General features: G+C 39.4%; 1 protein-coding gene across 2 annotated transcripts in view; it reads right to left on the minus strand.

The window, feature by feature from the left end:
- Window positions 1-19,820, minus strand: part of TTBK2 (tau tubulin kinase 2) — an 82,721-nt gene that overhangs the window by 14,566 nt on the left and 48,335 nt on the right. The window contains exons 10-14 of one of the 2 annotated variants that reach the window (XM_061997894.1): window positions 17,071-17,228; window positions 15,181-15,397; window positions 13,865-14,076; window positions 12,116-12,716; window positions 7,134-7,382 (exon numbers count right to left, since the gene is read on the minus strand). In XM_061997894.1, coding sequence (XP_061853878.1) covers window positions 7,134-7,382; window positions 12,116-12,716; window positions 13,865-14,076; window positions 15,181-15,397; window positions 17,071-17,228 — 1,437 coding nt within the window. The remainder of the gene's footprint in view (window positions 1-7,133; window positions 7,383-12,115; window positions 12,717-13,864; window positions 14,077-15,180; window positions 15,398-17,070; window positions 17,229-19,820) is intronic. The other variant, XM_061997895.1, reaches the window with a different exon arrangement.

Here is a 19,820-nt window from a genome sequence, read left to right on the forward strand (position 1 = left end):
GTTGAAATATGTTCACATTGATTAATGGTGTAAGCTCAGGAAAACCCTGAACTCTCAGTTTCAAAGCCAATTGATGCCTTGTTATTAAGGACCACAACTTCTTCTCTTTTTTAAACACACTATTTTCTTTGAAAAATTCATTTGCAATGCTCTGTTCTAAGCCCAGCTTCAACCCATGTAAATAGGCTTTTTTCATAACAAAGACACACACAGAGACCCTCAATCACATTAAACCTGCTTTGATGTGTAATAGCAGTGAGGTCTGGCTGCTACTGTTTAATTCCAAAGATTCCCATCCAATATATCAATTCCAATGAAGAGTAATTATGAAGCATTGGGTAATTCATACATAAGATCTGCCTTAATACCCATGTGCACATTTCCAACATGCAGGTTGTGTTTCTGTTTGTATCCAATCCCCACGAGTCAGTGTCTAATCCTAGGTTACTGCTGTGCTAGATTCATGCTTCAGTTTTGCTCTTTACACTGTAGTTTTTACTCATGAGGTTCAACAAGGACAAGTGCAGAGTCCTGCATCTGGGAAGGAACAACCCCCTGCACCAGGACAGGCTGGGGGTGACCTGCTGGAGAGCAGCTCTGCAGAGAGAGACCTGGGAGTGCTGATTGATGATAAACTAACCATGGGCCAGCAACGTGCCCTCGTGGCCAAGAAGCCAATGGCAGCCTGGGATGCATCAAGAATAGTGTAGCCAGCAGGTCAAGGGAGGTTCTGCTCCCCCTCTGCTCTGCCCTGGTGAGGCCTCATCTGGAGTCCTGTGTCCAGTTCTGGGCTCCTCAGCTCCAGAGGGACAGGGAACTGCTGGAGAGAGGCCAGCGCAGGGCCACCAAGATGATCAGCGGACTGGAGCATCTTCCTTATGAGGAAAGGCTGTGGGACCTGGGGCTGTTTAGTCTGGAGAAGAGGAGACTGAGGGGGGATCTTATTAACATTGATAAATATCTAAAGGGTGGGTGTCAGGAGGTTGGGGCAGCACTTTTTTCTATAATAGATAGTAACAGGACAAGGGGTGATGGGATGAAGCTGGAACACAAGAAGTTCCACTTAAACATAAGAAAAAGCTATTTGACTGTTCAGATGAGGGAGCCCTGGCACAGGCTGCCCAGGGAGGGTGTGGAGTCTCCTTCCTTGGAGGTCTTCAAGACCTGCCTGGACATGTTCCTATGCAACCTGATCTAGGTGACCCTGCTTCTGCAGAGGACTGGATGATCTCTAAAGGTCCCTTCCAACCCACACCATTCTATGATTCTATGTTTTTTGATTTTTTTTACAAAGGTAAAAATACCTTTCGTATTCAAAAGGCAACATTCAACAGACCAGCTCCAAAACACATTAAAAAAACACCCAAACCATAACGAAGAGTCTTCCTGACTTCTGATATAAACATATCTTAGTTAACAATGATCTCACTGATATTCTAGAGAATATCTGCAATTATGTGTCTGCATTTTTTTTCTGTTAATTAAATCAATGACACCTTAATTAAATGATAAAAAATCGTTAGTCCTTGGGAATTATGCTCTGAATTGTAATTACCTATTTATTTCAAGAAGATTACTGTATGAATTGTTATCATGGAAACAACTGTTGACACCACACTTGATCAGCTCTCTGTGGGAAATGCCCAAGACCATTCAGCTTTCCTGAAACATCTTTACTTCTTCTATGCTAATTAAATTGGATATTAGGGAGAATTTCTTCACTGAGAGTGTTGGTAAACAGTGGCACAGGCTACATAGGGAGGTGGTGGAGTCCCCATCCCTGGAGATATTTAAGACACATAGCTGAGGTGCTGAGGGATGTGGATTAGTAGTGGGCTGGGCAGTGTGAGGTTTGGGACATGGGTGAGTGGTGGGCTGGGCAGTGTGAGGTTTGGGATATGGGTGAGTGGTGGGCTGGGCAGTGTGAGGTTTGGGATATGGGTGAGTGGTGGGCTTGGCAGTGTGAGGTTTGGGACGTGGGTGAGTGGTGGGCTTGGCAGTGTGAGGTTTGGACTTGATGATATTAAAAGTCTTTTCCAACCAAAACAATTCTATGATTCTGTGATTGTGATGCCAGAAATATAAACATTTAAAATAATAACCAACTCTGTGGTTTTTTTCCTACACAATCAGTGTCTGTGGATGCTATTACCAAGGCTAATTGATTGTCCTGACCTTTACTATGACTCTCCTGCTGCTTCTGATAGCAAGACCAGCAGAAGTGTTCTCTACAGGTGACACTGCTTGAAAAAAGCTAAGACAGTCACATTGATCTGTCAATTCCTTAACTTAAAACTTGGAAACTTTCCATTGGAAGAACAGCAAAGCTAACATGCTGCAATGTTTAATTCTTCTTTACATCACAGGCAGATGTAGAAAAAGCATGCTTGAAGAACTTCTGCCCGTCAGACAAAAGACCTCAGCAAGACTTGGAGGCAGCTTTTAGATTTCTCCATATCAAGCAATTGCCTCTGCAATGGATGAAAATTCTTCAAGAAGCATCATTATCAACATAAAATCCAGTTGTCTAAATCTATGGGACTAAGCCATGAGCCAATATGCAACCTACTAATGAAGAAGATGATGACACTGTAGCAGTGATCATACGTCAACTGCCTATCAAAAACCCAAGAGTAACAACTGAAAACAGCAACAATTTTGAATGTGAGCCTGCCTTTAAATCTGGTCATAAGCATTATGCTTACTTTCACTGCTGATGAGAGAAGGCTGTAACATCACAGCAACTTAATTGTCAGGCTAAAATTGATTGAAAGATGAACAGTTATTAATAGTTACCCTGTCATGAATGAGATGGTATAATTTCTGCACATTTTCCCTACTTAAAATCAAATCTACAGAGTATGAAACAGTTGCAGTAGCTATAAGCTGGACTAACCCCTTGAAATGTCTACCTTGATTAATCCCAATGTTGTAAACAGTATTAGCAGCCTCTTGGGAAAAATCTAACTTAATCTTCATGCTGACTTGATATAGTTTCCATCAGGATAGGGAACAGGAGCCATAATAATTCTGAAAACACTGTAATCGGAACCCTTTTTGCTACAGCCATCTTTAGTCCTGGCAGCAGTGAAAAATCAGACACACCGAACAGAGGAAAGCTTTTCCTTCTTTTCCTTCCAGGACACGTCTATTTGATAATGTACCATGTCTTGAAATTGAAATTCTGAAGAGGTTTTAGGACAAATCTATCCATTCCTGACATTTTTAATAGACAGGTATAATGCTAAACCAGAGTTTTCACTAGCTGAGTCCTAAGGCAATCCCAATGCACATGATAATTTCATTGGCAAACAATTTTACAACAACACTGCAACAAGAGAGGAGCATCTCTGGGATTTTGTTTGCTTGTTTGTGGCTCTAAAAGGGATTGTTAAATGTGAACATCAATATAAATGGCCATCTCTTGCTATTGCAGACTAGTGAAAATTAGTTCATTAAAAATGGCACATTTTACAACATTTAGGTGCACTCCTGGCTCATAAACCTAAAACATCCATCATAAAGTGACAATTATAAGGGATATGCATTCTTACTCTAAATAGCCCTTGAATGTGTCAGGAAGTCTTACCTTATTCTTCCACAGGTCCCTGAATTCCAGTGAGATGCTCAAAAGTAAGGTAAATTTTTCAACTCAGATCAGTATATTATTTCTCACCTTGGATGTGGATACGAACATGATGGTTTGCATTTCCACAGCATCTTGTGTGGGAAGGTCTCAGAGCATTTAGTAGCTAATAATATATATCTGAAATGTGGGGTTTTTAATGTCTCAGTAAGGTAGAAATTTGATAAAATTAAGACATAAAACATTTGTGTAAGTGCAAAGTGATTCTGATTCTTTAACATGAGAGACACCCATTATCCTTCCCTAACACACTGAGTAACACAAAACCACTACATTAAAATCAGTCCTCTTATACATGTCTCACTAAGCACATTGAAAAATGAAAACATGCCAGGATGACACACAAAGTTGGAATCCACCTTTGTTAAGGGCTGAATCTTATTGTACAGCAGCCAGTTCAGAAGTATTCGAGATGGCTGCGGTGTCTAGAAGAGGTATTCACTGCCTTAATAACAAACTAGAGCTGAGAAATCAGAGATAAAACCTGAGGACACTGATTTTAATTGCTTCTGAAGACACAGATACACACTTAGCACAATGTCTCCCTAAGCAGTCTGTTCATATTCAGCCCTGGACAGTGGTTGCTGCACTCACATCACGTTTTCCATCGACCTCACGCAACACTCTATGTGGTCCTCTAATGAGCAGATTTCAGAGAATCTATCTGTCTGAAAGACTCACAGAAAGAAAGAAAGGAAAAGGTTATGTTTCAGGAGAATTTGCTGTATAATTTGACTGTGCTATAGAGAAAAAAGATGGTAATAGCACTGCAGCTCTACTCTTCAGCTTCAAGCACAGTTCTGGTTTTTGTCAGCTCTGACGCCAACAGAATCTTTCTTTGTGCTGCAAGTTGAATAATGAAGGAGAGTTGAAGCAAAATACTCCAATTCTCTTCCACAATTTATGTATGGCAAGAAGAGTTCTCTTTATTGAGCAAACAAAGGTAGACCTACATCCTATGCCCTTTTTGTACTAGTGCACAGAGAATATACAGAAATTTCATAGCTTCCTCTATGCAACGTTAAACCAGAGGAAGGTGGGTTACAGTTCCTAAACCCTCACTCATCAAAAATCAGGAATGAAAATCCCTTTGCTTGCTTGATTTCAGGAACAAATGTGTAACTTTTTATTTGTTGTTATGTGAAATCAAATTTAACAGCATGGATCCTCTGCAATTCATTAGTTATGCATGCTGAACCCAATTGCAAACAGCAAGAAATACATGACAACACACCCTGCACCAAATATTTATACAGACTGACATGAAAATTCTTTTTAACTGGAGGAAAGTTTTATGTTATTAACATGCATATTAGTCTTTCATGCTGCTGGAACTTCTAGCTTGAGATGTACCTAACATTTCCACACCGTAGGAAAGAGAAGGACTTGCAAATGTATTTCAGATCTTCTGTGAGCCATAAAGTACATGAGGCCTTCATTGTTGGAATGAACTGAAGAATCACATGCTTGTAGCTTCCATAGCTACTAGAAAGTTAAACTAGAAGTTAAATTCTCAACAAGAGTCAGGACTTTCAAAACCACAGCTTGATAAGGAACAAAGCAGTCATGGACTTACCAGGTAAAAAGAAAGAAGAGGCTGAAAATGCCTGTTCCACTCAGTAGCAGCAGCTGGCACAATGTCAACTCTTTTTCATGTGACAAGAAAGTATATTACTTTGCAGTCCCCTACTAATATTGCAGCTGTATTAATTTGTTGGGTACTAAGGGAGGTAGAGAAGAAACTGACCTACTTGTACTGAGTATTGTGAGCACTTTGCTAACTCCACTTGCAATACATTTCTGATTGGAAAATTTAAATCATAGATACAGAGGCAAAAAAAATATAAATAGGTCATTTTGCATTCTGGGATCCAAATCAATCCTGAAAAATACTGAAGCTTAACTTTTAATGAGTTAATTTCTCCCAAGTCCTTTTCCCTAGTCAATACATCAGCCATCACAAGAACGTGGCAGATTGGTACGGCATCAATTCACAACAATGAGTATCTTGGGAGCTACTATTTGCAGGGGAGTTGGACTGGATGATCTCTAAAGGTCCCTTCCAACCCTACCATTATATGACTCTATGATTTGTCCATTTCCATACATTCTGGTAGAACTATTGGATTCTATTCAGATAAAAAGCAGAGAGGAGCTGCAGGAAAAAGACACTGCTTTGTTGAGCTGGCACAAGCCAGGCTGTTCTCAGTGATGACCAATGATGGGACAAGCTGGAACATAAGAGGTTCCAAAGAAACATATGGAAAAATTTTTTTGGTGTGAGGGAGCCCTGGCAGGGGCTGCCCAGATGGGCTGTGGAGTCTCCTTCTCTGGAGACATTCAAACCCACCTGAATGAGTTCCTGTGTGACCTACTCTAGGTGGTGCTGCTCTGGCACGGGGGTTGCACTGGATGAGCTTTTGAGGTCTCTTCCAATCCTTGTGATCCTGTGATAAATACTCTAGCTGCTTTGTTTGCCCTGTTATCACTCATCACTGATCCTATGGAAGTCTGAAAGAAGCTAATGTTGATGGATTACCTTTAATATCAATACTCCTGTGCATGCTTCACTGGAAAAAACATTAAATAAGTCTTTCATTTAGAAATACTTATCCTGGAAAGTACATTGGAAATAAAAGGCAACACAAAGTATAATCCAGATGAAATATTAATGGTAACATGATGATGATATGTTACGGTCTTAGGCATTAATGCTATGTCATACTGCTTTACCAGTCCATGCAAGCTCACGCTGCTTAGCAAACCTGGGGGGGATGGAGGGAGTTGCTAATATGCAAATCACAGTTAATTACCATTAGGATTCTAAACCCTCCTCTTTTTCATATTGAAATGAAACTGGGAATACAGAACTATACAAAGTCCCCTTTCTCTAGTTAGTAGCTATGACCTCGGATAATTCCCATCTTTGCTGTGTATACTGCAAGCAGCAGAACAATTCCTTTTTTGTTGATTCCCAAAGCAGCAATTTGACTACCCTCTAGATTCATTTCTCTCACATTAAAATCATCTAAAGCAGTCTGAATTCTCACGTGTTCCTCATTCAAAACCCATCTAGTGCTGGTTATAAGACCACATTCAACAACAACAAAGATATTTTCAGCTTAGTTTTCAAAGCAGCAAAAATTTGTTTTCCAGATTTTAGAATCCTACCTTCTTCCAAACAAAATCCCTTTGAGGAGGTGCATCTGTCTTCTAGAACATCCAGAGATGTTTGGTGCTCCAGATCATAACCTGAATAACTGCTCTTTAAATATCACTCTCTCTAATCTTACCTCTCCTGAGTGAGACGATGTACCTTCCTCACAGAGTATTCCTTATGTCATTCCTGAACAAGATCCACTCATTGCCTAACTTGGTGTTCCAAACTGCGTTGTGTATAGCAGTATGACAAGCATATGGAGCTGTGCAGAGCAACTGAAAACGTTAAACTTTGCAGATGACTGCTAGGAAGACAAGGCTTATTCACCTGCTGAAGTTGTGCTTTTGAGATGCGAATGACAGGGGGGAACCTGTTGCCACAGGGAATGACAGGAAGCTGCCTACGACCGGTTGAGCGTGAGGAAGAGGAGTGGCTCTCAGCTGATTGACTCCTTGGTAAACCAGCCTCTCTCAGAGGGTCCGAGTGGATGGAAAGACAGGCTATAGGGCTCATGGTGCGGAGAATGGGACTTGAAACTCTTGGAGTGGAGAAATGCAGCATGTGAGATGAGTTGAGCTGTGAGAACAACACGGCGGGGAAGAAAAGAAGGTTTAAAAATCAGTATCTTAACAATTCTTATGTCTTGCCTATATGCATTGTCTTAGAAGACCATTCCACAACTCCCTCACAGGCTGAATGCTGAGCAATTCAAGAGATATTTTAAGTCAAATGTTCCATCAGCTTGTTAAAATCCAGTGTCAAAATACAAAGTGAGTATCCTTTGTCTAGCTGCCTCCTGCCTTCAGTCAGTAAGAAACTAGAGCAAATTTAATGCCCTGACACAGTCTGTTCCAAGGACACTGCGTACACAAACTAGCTGATTGTCAATTGCTCCTTGCAAATGCTCAGCACATCAGTGCAACAACACTGTTTTCTGAGCTGGCTATTTTTAGCACCCATTGCAGGCTTTACAAATGTGGCTGTGTAACTATGGCCATAGCAGCACATATTAAGAACTGTAGCTGATAGGATCCATCATTAAGATTAATAGTAAACAAATGTGATGAAATTGCTGACATATGGGATTGAAGCAGGATATACTGGTCTGGAGAATCCATGAACAATAGCTTCACCTTGAACTACATTTTTCAAGCATTTAGGAAAGAGCATTACAAAAAAAAATCAATCAGGAACTGTAAAGTCAAAGTGTTCCAAAGTTGTAACTTTAGAGAACAGACACATTCAAATTGGTTATTGATGATTCTAATAAACCTATAACTTCGGCATGCAGCTCTGAAATCAAATGATTCTTTGCAAGACTTTTTCTAGTTCTGCATGAATATCTGATGGTGACACAAATAAACACCTACAAAAAGAGAGGGCTTATACACAATTTGCAGTTCTTTGTTCCAAGTGTATTTAGACAAAACCACGAAGGGTAGAGATTGTTTCCTCCCATGGTAGTTGCAGTTCTAACCTGTATTCCTTGGAAACAGAGAGCACCTATCAAGCATTTTGGTTTCCAATGTACAAAATGCTAACTTCAGTAACATAGCTAAATAATAAAAATAGACTCATATAGTCAAACTTCTTCTATGAGCATGAAAAAAGGAAATATATATATAGTATTAGGTTGTCAACCAAGTGTGACCACAGCAAACTGTTGTTTAATTTAAATTGAGGATGAAAATAGTATCAGCTGCTACATAGTCAATTACTTCAACTCCATTATTGTTTCTGTTGGAATATCTGCTTGACAAATACATGTTGTAAAGTTTTGTGCATGCACTGTATGAAGTTGATTGCAATTCAATACAAACACAGTAAATTGATGAGGCCATGGTTTAACAGCCCAGTAAATCCAGCTTTAGGCTCTCAGTAACAGATCAAGGGAAAGAAAACTAGAGTTGTATGATGCAAAGCACTGCTCCTGTATAAATTCACCATTAGTCTAGATCAGTTAAAATTCCTTGGACAGATTCATTTCATACCAGCAGATACTAGAGCAAATCAGGTACTGTCTATCCTCCTGCAGCCAAAGGCAACATAAAGCCATTAGGAAACAATATACCCTAGGATGCTCTGAATAGTTCATCAGATGTGTGTCCATGCAGGTAGCACACAGAACCTGCATTGCAACTGGCAAACCATGACTTATAACATGAAAATTAGCCTCAGGGCTTTTTTTTTTTTGTAATAGATAGCATAGTTTGCCATCGTTTTTTTATGCCCAAGCCAGTAACTTACACACATCTTTCTCTCTTATTTTTTGTGTTCAGGTTTCCTTCCAGAACTGTTTCAACTTGACATTCTTATTGGAATGGTGAAACAGGTAAGAAATGATATTATCATCAATTACAGGAAGGCCATGGACACATACAAGTTCAGGAAGAACATTTACCTAAAAATGGATGGACTGCAGACCAGCAATTTATTTCCTTTAGGAGGAAATAAAATTATGGGTGAGTATATGAACCTTTACTTTCTTGTACAGAAATATCCTTGCTACTACTTAGGTCTTAAATAGCAAGCAATAAAGCCCTGAAAGAAATGAAGAAAGGATAAAGAGAGCATCATCAAAGCAAAAATGAAAAAACCCACATAAATCAGTAAAACTACAACCAGTAAAACTATTTTATTCATTCACCATTTAAGTGACTCATCGGATAGTCAACAAATCTATCAGAATAAGCTCAAAGAACATAATCCACTCTACTTTCTCCTCAGTGATAGTGAAGCAGGTCACTAGAAATCCATATGGGAGAACTACTCATAAATACAATGACCATGAATGCTGACATGCCCTAGAGTTTCAAGCTGTTCAAAATGAGTAAACTGTTTCAGAGATTATATTAAGCTATTGTACTGCTATAACTTCAACATTGATTTCTAACCCCTTATAGTAATACTTCTGATTTACAGCCCAAAACTTACATTCTTGGATCCCAGCCTTCTCTTAGTAACTGCTGCAATATAACTAAAACCCTAGAAAAGTAAAATATGACCTTTTGCCCCTTATTTGTATTGTCAGGAAGGTGCTATACCAAGATAAAACTGCTAAAAACCAAGAATATCTGATGCACAAGCAAAGACCCCATCCAAAGAATTGTTTCAGGTGGGTAAATGCTTAGAGGAAGAAGGAAAAGGACTCTAACTCTCTAAAGTCATCAGGAATAGAGAGAACTACTGTGTGAAGAAGCATATATATATATATATATATATATATATACACACACACTGTCTCTCTGTGAAGTGACAAGGACAGCTAGGATTCCAGCAGTCACCTCAAGCAATATTTAAGTATCTTGTATGGAACGCCATCAATGAAGAGAAAGAAAAACTCACCCCCAAATATCCTCCTGGGCTTTGTTTGACTTTCAAGGGCTAATGAAGTAGATACAAGGCTACCACAAATTGCATCACAGCTGGAGCAGACACACTGCATAGGCACACTCTTCCCAGTTTCTAAATCAGCCAAGTAATTTCTAAGTTCTTTATTCCCAGTTCAGTTCATATTTTCAGTTCCATGTTATTCACCTTCAAAACAGCAAATTCCTTCCTGCTATTCATCTTGCTGTCACAGCACTACTTGCACTTCCAGGATAACACATATCAGATTCATTTCCCACACTTTTGAGGCCATGACAAATATCCCCTACCTGCTTGCAAAGCCAAACTAAAGCATCTCATCCCAACGTCTGCTTCAACCAGTATTTCTTCCAACATATAATTAACTGACCTTGCTTATATCTATTCCTGCTCCTGTGCTCAGAAGCTTCTTCCTTTCCAGATAAAGCTGTTGCCCATTATTTACACAGTAGTACATGATCTTTACATCACTTCTACTTTCATTTTTAAGTATGATAACTGCTTCTCAAACGAGAGCCAAGTTTGTATAAAGTGGGATAGTGCTGTTTTTTAGTGGGCTTTGGAATAAAACCATCAGATTATTAGTACAGGATTAAGTGCTGTTCCTTTTTGTCTGCTTCACTAAAACTAACAAGAAGTGAACAACTGAAAAGAAACGAGCACTTCAACTAATTTTTCACCTTTCCAAGTCTCTAACCCATCAAAAACTCTTTAATGCAACAAACATTTCAACTTGCACCTTGAAAATCTTCTGTTGTGTAATAGTTCCCCATGTTGAATTATAGAAACCAAATTTCCTATAAATTGCATAATTCACAAACTAGGATATCTGAATACAATCTCACATCAAAGATGCAATCTTCCATTTTCCAGGAGAACCTGTACAGCTATAGTTCACGATATTTAGTAGTTAACTTGCACCATAAAGGATATTCCACGCCTTATGAGTGGCTGGTGACAAGTTTCTTTTTCTAAAGAGCTGTCTGTAACTTCCACAAGAAGTGGTGGTTAGTGAGGGAAAAGTACAGTCAAGTTTCTTGGCTCAAAGGAGTTTGAAAGAATTATCCTTTGTATCATAGATGACACAACATTTACTGACAAAAAGGGAGAAATAAAACCAGGAGCTGATTCCTAATCACTTCACCATTAATCTCTCTTCCTCCTCAAGCAAAGACAAAGTAGTTTTTGTTTAGAAGCAGTGACAGGGGAGAAAAAAAAAAATCAGTGTTCAAAAAACTGTGCAAATGAGGATTGTTAGGAAAGACTGAGACACATAAAAAGAAGAGGAAGCAAAGCAATCTGTCTTAGGGAAAACTCTGGGACCAAAGCAGCATTAGCACCATTTCAAAATTGTCTTGGAAGTGAGAAGTAGCAACAATTTATAAAAGCCACCAAGTTTCCTGTACAAGAACCATTAGAAATTTCAGAAGAAACAATGAGAATTCCCAAAGAAAACACTACACAAATGACAGTGAGAACAAGTAGCTCAGTTTGCTTCATTTCAGCCATTTGGGCTTTTTCCTGAAACATGTGGAAATGTTTTAACACAGTATTTCAAACATTCATTGTAATTTTGTGTTCATGTATTGCAAATAGGATCACTATATATTTGCATGTATGTCTCTCACTAATTAGCAATCACTGTATGAGAAGTTTCTTTATATATATTTAGATAGATAGATAGATAGATAGATATGTAATTGTTTTATTGAGGCCAGTTTTGTGGCTCACACCTGCAGAACTAACAGCCACTTCATTGGGAGAATGGAAACACTCATTTAACATGGGAGATTACTGCTTGAGAATCAAGTCCTGGACCTGATGACACCAAGAATTTCTGCCACACTGTTGTACTTCAGTCCCTGCCTCTTCCCTTACTGTCTCCTTATACAATTCTGCATAAATGAGAGGCTCAACGAAACAGCAACCACTTCTCTTACCGGAGTGAGTGCTCCTTCTGCCTGAGCCTCCATAGGACTCGTAGGGGTGGCTGCAAGAAGCTGTCCAGCAGCTCCAGACAGAAGTTCCAATTTATCTGTAAGCTGTTCAGAAGCAGCAGGATGACACTCCATGGCTAAAACAAGCTCCACTCCTGAGGTTTCATTCTTGGCATGGACACTGTTTCCTGCCCAGCCACTCTCTCTGGGCTGCTCTTCTGGAGGGCACTCCTCTAGAACTTGTAGTACCTCTGGCTCTTCATCTGAGGGGCTTCCAGTTGTTTTGTGTCCTAAAGCCTCATTTGTCCTGAAGTCCTGTAAATCCCGTTCCTTATCTATTATCACCCATTCCTTAGAATCAATCTCTTGCCTGCAGGAGCTTAAGTTGACAGCTACAAATCCATTGCTAATAACACCATCAGGGTGTTCTGGAGAGCCAGCTGACACAGGCTTGGAAGCATCTGGAAGATACTCTTCATCATAGTGCCAGACATGGTCCATACGGGCAGTCCCGGGGGCGGGAATAGGTGTTTTCTGAGAAAGAGGAGGAGCAGCAGCAGGAGGCTCTGCTGTAGCATTCAAGTTTTTCTGCATCTTCTCCAAACTTCAGAAAAGAAGGAAATATCTGAATTAGTTAAGAAATAATTCAATAACATAAGCTACATTGGAGGTTTTTTCAGTAGAGGAAAACTAGATTTCCATTAAGATTTGTTGTCCTATTGTAGGACAATCTACAATGGTTGAAAGACAGAGAATTCGAGACATATCAGTCTGATGTCAAGTAAAAAATGGATGGATAGTGTAAGAAATTTGCACATACTGTAAGTGCAATTGTAATAGATCAGATTGCATTGTAAATGTAATTACCAGAAGGGAGAATAGTGAGTGGACACCAACTACCACCAGTCTTATGTACTTAATTTATGCTACGAAGCAGAGACTCAAAGGAGAACAGAAGAAACAGATGCCTCCAGCAGCAGTTAGTAGACACTTTCAAGGAAAAAATGTGACTGATTGTTTTGATTTATTCCTTAATTATGCTTTGCATAACTTGCTTCACCAAACAATTTCAGATTCCTACCCCCACTGTGACTTATTTAGGAGGATTTTGCCACTGTCGTCATCTCAGCTCTCTTGCACTGTCCCCATTCAGTCTCTGCCTCCTCCCCTTATTCTTTCTGCACATAGGCAAATTTATTGGATCTGTTTTCACACCTCTGTCTCTTCTCTACACTCAGATTTCATTTTAAGACCTCTATCTTGTCTCCACATTTTTTTAATGTTGGTGCAACAGCTTTTGGCATAACTAAGCCTGCTGCATGCAAGTAGATTTCTAACTTGACTTCAAACCTTTACTTCTGGTAAGCTGTCCTTCTCAAGTCATATAATCTAACCCCATGTTACCCTTACTGAGCTCCTGATGTCATCATTCTTATTTACGATGAGCTGTTCTGACTGTAAAGAATATCCCACTGAAGATAAGGTTAACAAACATCAGGGTTACAGCACTAAGTCTTGAAATAAAAAACTCTCAAGTCCAAAATTAACTGTATATTAGTACTAGTCTTGTTTTAAAGAAGCTGTTGAGTAGTGAAATCCATTAACCAAGCAATGTTATGAACACAGTAACTACTTGCACAAGCATAACTCCACAGCTCCATTCCTGGTTTCCATGTGGCAAAGGAAAGATGACAGTATTTTAACTAGAAATCCTGAATAGACCTAAGAGTAAGAATGCAACAATTTCTTTACCAGGTCTCAAGAAATTTATCAGTGTCTGGCTTTGACTCCAACGTCAGACGCTTCTCCAGCTCAAAGCTGTGAATGGAACGTAACTTCCGCACGAGCGGGACATCTCTGTCCAGCTGGGTGGTCTCTGAGCGAACACGAATTGGAGAACCAAGACTTGGTGCATTAAGCATTCCATTCACTGGCCCATGGCTGTTTTCTTCCTCTGTAGCAGCCTGTGTAAAAAGGCAAGCCAAAATGTAACTCGTTAGCAGCAGAAGAACAGGAAGACAAGGTACTACGTGATGAACACCATCCAGGCTTCCAGCCACAGTTATAGCTTAGACACGCTCCTCAGTACATACCTAAAACAGACAAAATACTAGTCATATACTAGCTCTGGGTAGCTCTGACAACAGGAGTCTCAAAAAAACAGTAATACACTCAGATTTGCTCTGACATTTCACCTGCATCTCTGAAATTTTTGTTAATAATAGTCTGGAACCCAGCAGCTCTTGGTACTACCTTCAGCCTCCTTACAGTCAACTGCTCCTATTAAAGAGAAGTTAGCTTCCAAGATGTCTTTATTATTCTCTAGAGCATATAACACTCTTACACACTAATTATACTAGACATTTCAGTGTCTCAGAACTGTGTTTCAAGTTAAGCTGCATTACATCTTGTATACTAACTGGATGTGACTGAAGAGCTGGGAAATTATGATCACCTTTAGTTTCAACAGGTATAACTAAGAGAAATGGCCTTTGTTTAAGCCACAACAATCTCCTTTCTCCCCCTCTAGTAAAAAACAGACAAGCATATTTGAAAATAGGCACCACACCTTATTCTTTCCCATTTTTTTCTCTAGTAAACAAGAAGTAATAGCCTTAAAACCAGACAGTTCCCCTGACTAAAGAACACCTCAGCACCACATACCTCTTCGTGTTCAAAACCTTTTTATAGCAAGAAATAGGACAATATTTGTCCAAGTATGAAATGCTGAGATTGTGAGCAAGGGAAACACTTCTCAGAGACCACTTTACAAAGTTAAGCAGCATTCTCTCCTGAAGACTACCCTATGAACTTCTTTGGATCAGTACAGTGGTGTCATATCTCCCGGAGACATAAACACCAAGTGAATTAAATGGATGCTGCCACTCACACTGCCAAGAACAGCATTAAATTGGGGTTTGTATATTCAGTATCTAACTTCTACACATGCAAAATGCAGAAGTGTTTTGGCTCCATTCAATGGGAAAGAATCAAAACCATGTCTGAAGAAAATGAATAATCTACTAAGACTGTTAAAGATGCTCTTCAGAATATAGCTTGGTGAGTACCTTACATATCCCCAGTTTTATTTTGTTTCTGTTCGCATCCATTTCTTCCCAAACATCTTTTTCCTGAGGACGCTGATGCCCAGGGGATCCGGGTAGTTTCTCTGGCGAGACAACAACTGGAATACCATTCTCTCCATCACTGAGCTGCTCATCAGGGAAAACTTCATCTGTGTTTTCTCGCAGCAAGTCCCCTGGGATGGGAGTGGCATTGGCAATTCTACAAAGAAAAACCCCAGAAGGGTAAAAATGTTGAGGCTCTAATGTGTTTGTAAATTATTTTCTATCTAATAAAAGAAAGAAACAAACCAAAAATGACAAACAAAAGCATGCTTCTGTAGAGAACTAAATATTGTTCATTATTTAATATACCCCCCCACCACCACTTCTTGGCTTTCCCAGTTTATGCTGCTTTAATTTAGGCATGTAACCAAAGACATAAATCAAAAAACAATCACTTAAAAAAGACATTTTTCAGAACATTTTTGAAGGAACTTCTGGGAAAATTTGTTAGAGATCATGTCCAGCTTCAACTTCACTCCTGGCTTTTCTACACGTATTTTTCTATTAAAAATATGAATGGCCATTTCCATAATATAACATCCTTTTCTCCAACATTTGGTAGAATAGCAAAACATACTGTGTGAGGAAAAGAGCTCCCTGAGCAAACTGAATGCTCTTTTAATCACCATTCTTACCAAAGTGCTATTTTGGTCCAATTATTGATAATCAAAACTTAAGCATAATGCTAACAGGACACTACATTTTCATTACAGTTCTGTAGTCCCATTGATAACTAAGGGATAATTAAGGCTAAGGCTTAGCTCAGTATCTGAACTGGAAGCAATGCTATCCCTAAGAAGTTCAATGGTCAGAAGTTTATTCCTTTGCAGTCACCACAATTGTTAACTGCAGCCAAGACTACCAATAACTCCACTGTGAGGCTTAGTGGGACTGAATCACATGTAAAATCCCTGTCAACCTCAGTGTGTTCAACAGTCTACACTGTGTAATAACCAGTTAATGTCTTGAATGACATTCATTTTTAACAGCTTCTTAATTAGCTTTTGATACTGGGAATTTAATCCATCCAGAGGGGTTGTGGAGGCTCCTTCCTTGGAGGTCTTCAAGACCCACCTGGACATGTTCCTATGCAACCTGAATTAGGTGACCCTGCTTCTGCAGGGGAGTTAGACTAGATGATCTCTAAAGGTCCCTCCAACTCTACCATTCTGTGACTCTATGATTATATGAAATTCTGCCATTTTTCAGCCTCACTACAGTGCCAAAACTCCTTTGTGACTCTCAGATAAAAAGTTGATCTACTCAAAGGCCAGAATGAACACAAAGTGTTCTTCCTCATCCATAAACACCCTTTATGTTCTCCAGACACCCAAGTTGAATATGCATATTATTAAACATCACATCTCATCCAACTTACTTAAATACAGAAGGTCTCAAAGACCACATCAAATCTCATTAAAACCCATTTTCAAGTCCCCTGTACAGATCCATTCATTTTCCAAAGCTATAAGGAATTTGCAGTCAGTACTTTATTCCAAACATACAGAAAACAATGAGTTTACTTCCAGGCAGTTAAACTCAAGACACAGCATTTAGTTTCAGAAAATATGATTTACCAAAGGATGCACTAGCAAATTTACAGGTAATTTCCTGAGCTACTATTTCTCATTGCTATAAATTTAGGATTGCAGTGCTGATCCTTCAGGACGGTATAAACAGGAACTCTAAAATGGGAAGTATTTCAAATGCTCCTAAACCTTCATTCCTCTATTTATTCAACATCCTGGAGAAAGAATCTTAAATTGTGGAGATAATTTCCCCTTTGATACTCTGTGGGTGCTTTGAAGGAACCACAATGTGCATACGTACCCAATTGCAGCTGGAGTGAGACGAGTGTGTAACTGAGGTGTGGTTGAAGTCGTTGTCGTCGTCAGAGAACCGTCAGTTCCACTCTTCTCCCAGTCAAAAGGGTCACTTTCAATAACCCCAAATGTTTTCATGCTGTTGTCAAACACAGACATGAGAAGCTAAAAGGGAAGAGAAAAGTTAATAAGCTACTTTTTTGTCTAAGAGACCAGGCAATTCAGAAATATCCTCCTGTAATACCTGAATACATCTCTTACTTAAGATTTTGATGGACAACAACATTCCATTCCATTCCATTCCATTCCATTCCATTCCATTCCATTCCATTCCATTCCCCACTTCTCATTCTCAAGGTTTCAAAGTCAAGATACACAAAACTCTGATTGGTATTTAAAAAAAAACCCAAACCCACACACCTCTGGTTTTGTCAGTAAAGAGAGGCAAAGATACATCATAGGCTTCCATAAACAGAAACACACACACACGGACATTCCTGCAGAACACCATCTAGCAGCTCTTTAGAAGAGGAATATAAAAGAATATCCTTGGTAACACCATTAGAAACTAAGAAAATCAATGAGTAGTATGGAGGGAAGGATACTGATTTGCCAGTTCATACATTTCAGTCACTCAGAACCATGTATCATTTACTTTATCTAATGATGCCATTCATCCCCCAGAAATAACACCCTGGAAGCTTTTCACCCTTGTTTTATGCTAAGAAAGAGCCTCTAGAACAATTTGTGTCCATGATATGCATCTATTTTCTGCTCTCTGTGAAAATAACCTATCTCATTCTAGTCATTTGTGGGAATTCTGTGCCTGAATCACTTCAGCTCTTACTCTGTAACATTTCTAATTGATTTCTTTTCCCTAAAACCTAAAACTCTTGTTTTCATTCTTTCTTCCAAACTAGGATGCTGAAAAATTTCTCTCTGGCCTCTTTTAAAGACATATACCCTTTGGCAACTTAAAGTGGATAGGTAGTTTGGATAATTTTCTTTGTGTGAAGTGGTTGTATCCATTTCATCCCTACTCTCAAGAACCATCTATCCCAGTCAGCTGTGAAACCCTACTGAACTGCACAAAGCCATTAGTTCAACCTCTGTCCCACACGTCGCCACCCTTGTTCTCCTCTTCCTCTAAACCTCAAGCAGTCTCTCTGGAGTGATTTTTAAGGACATTCTCCTTTAAATATTTTCTACAGTTTCTGCTATGATGCAAATACAAACTCAAATGCTTAATGATGGCATGAGGCTGAGGCAATGCCTGAATAACATAAAGATATCTGGCACTGCTAAATCTAACATGGATTATGGGTCTATGTCATAAACTTTTTAGACTGTAAACTCTTCAAAGCAGCAATTTTTACCACGTTGCCCAGTGTCTAACCAAAAATATGAACAAAAAGATGATATCCATGGAAGGTATGAATAGCACTGCAACAGCAAATACTAGCTAAGAGAGACCACAGCTCGAAAGACCATGGAAAATAAAGCACTTTCTCACCTCTCTAAAGAAAACCTCCCTGCTCTTAGTCTAAAGCACACAAGCCAGACTGTGTTGCAAAGCTCAGGCTGCAGTTACAGAACTGAAAATGTTCCATGGCTGACCAGATGATTGTAAAATACTGGGCTGTCTCTGTCATGGAGAAACTCTGTCCAGAAAACACATTAACTCCTCAGTGCATGTGCTGTGTTAGATACAAGTAGACCAAAGGAAAAGGTATAGCAAAAATATGCCTGTGTATATGTTTTATCATTCAGGATATCCAATGTAAATAAAACATATTCACCTACCTACAGTCAGATTTTTATGCAACATCAGAAGTGAGTACTTTTTACCATAAATAGGAATAAAAGAATCTGGCTCATCTTTACAACTAGGCACACAAAACACCCAAAATATTTAGAGCAATTCACTTACTAAAATGAAATTAATTATCCCTTGAGAGTTTCAATTATTTTGAATCTTACATATCTTGATTTCTCTGTTAGTCTCAGCAAGTAAAGCACAGGAATCCCAGTCTTACCAAAGGTCCGATTCCAGAACTACTCAGAATTATTTATTTATTCAGTTGAACCAGTCCAGCCTGCACACCAGCAGAAAACCATTCCTGCTAGTTTGCTGAGTTAGCCAGTTGAACAAATGCGTGGAGGCAGGTAATGCAAGTGAGCAGCTGACAGGAACACACTTTTGTGGGAGTCAGAAGAAAGGCACGCAGGGACAACTTGTGTGACGTCAGATCAGCTGAACTTCTTCCACAGTTTGTGAGACTGAAAAAAGCTCTTAGTTTCTCTGTCCCTGCTTTTCCTGAGCATTCCTCTGCTGCTTTCCACATACTGGTATGGAACAAAGTTCTATCTTTTCTGTTTTATTTATGGCTAGAATCATGGCTCAAGGCTGAGGGAAGATGTGTATTCTACCGCATATCCTCTCAGCACCTATCACCTCATCAGCAAGCTGAGGCTGTCTATTTCAGCAGGCAATGTTCTCCTCAACAAAGAAAAATGACTAGTTTTCTGGTGATCTCTTGTAGGCAATACTTTAGCCTTGAAACCCACCGTGGCTGCACGTGGTGCTCTAGCTGTATGTACTGTAAGTGCTGAGCTCTAGACTTTGGAATACTGCCAGCATGAGTATGACAGAGAAAACAATCTCATCAATTTAACTTAAGGAACACTCACTAGAGGCTACGATAGTAGGACAGCATTTGATCCTAACAAAACACTGACTGTCAAATAATTGCCTAT

Source organism: Colius striatus, chromosome 6, assembly GCF_028858725.1.
Source record: "Colius striatus isolate bColStr4 chromosome 6, bColStr4.1.hap1, whole genome shotgun sequence".
NCBI lineage: Eukaryota > Metazoa > Chordata > Aves > Coliiformes > Coliidae > Colius > Colius striatus.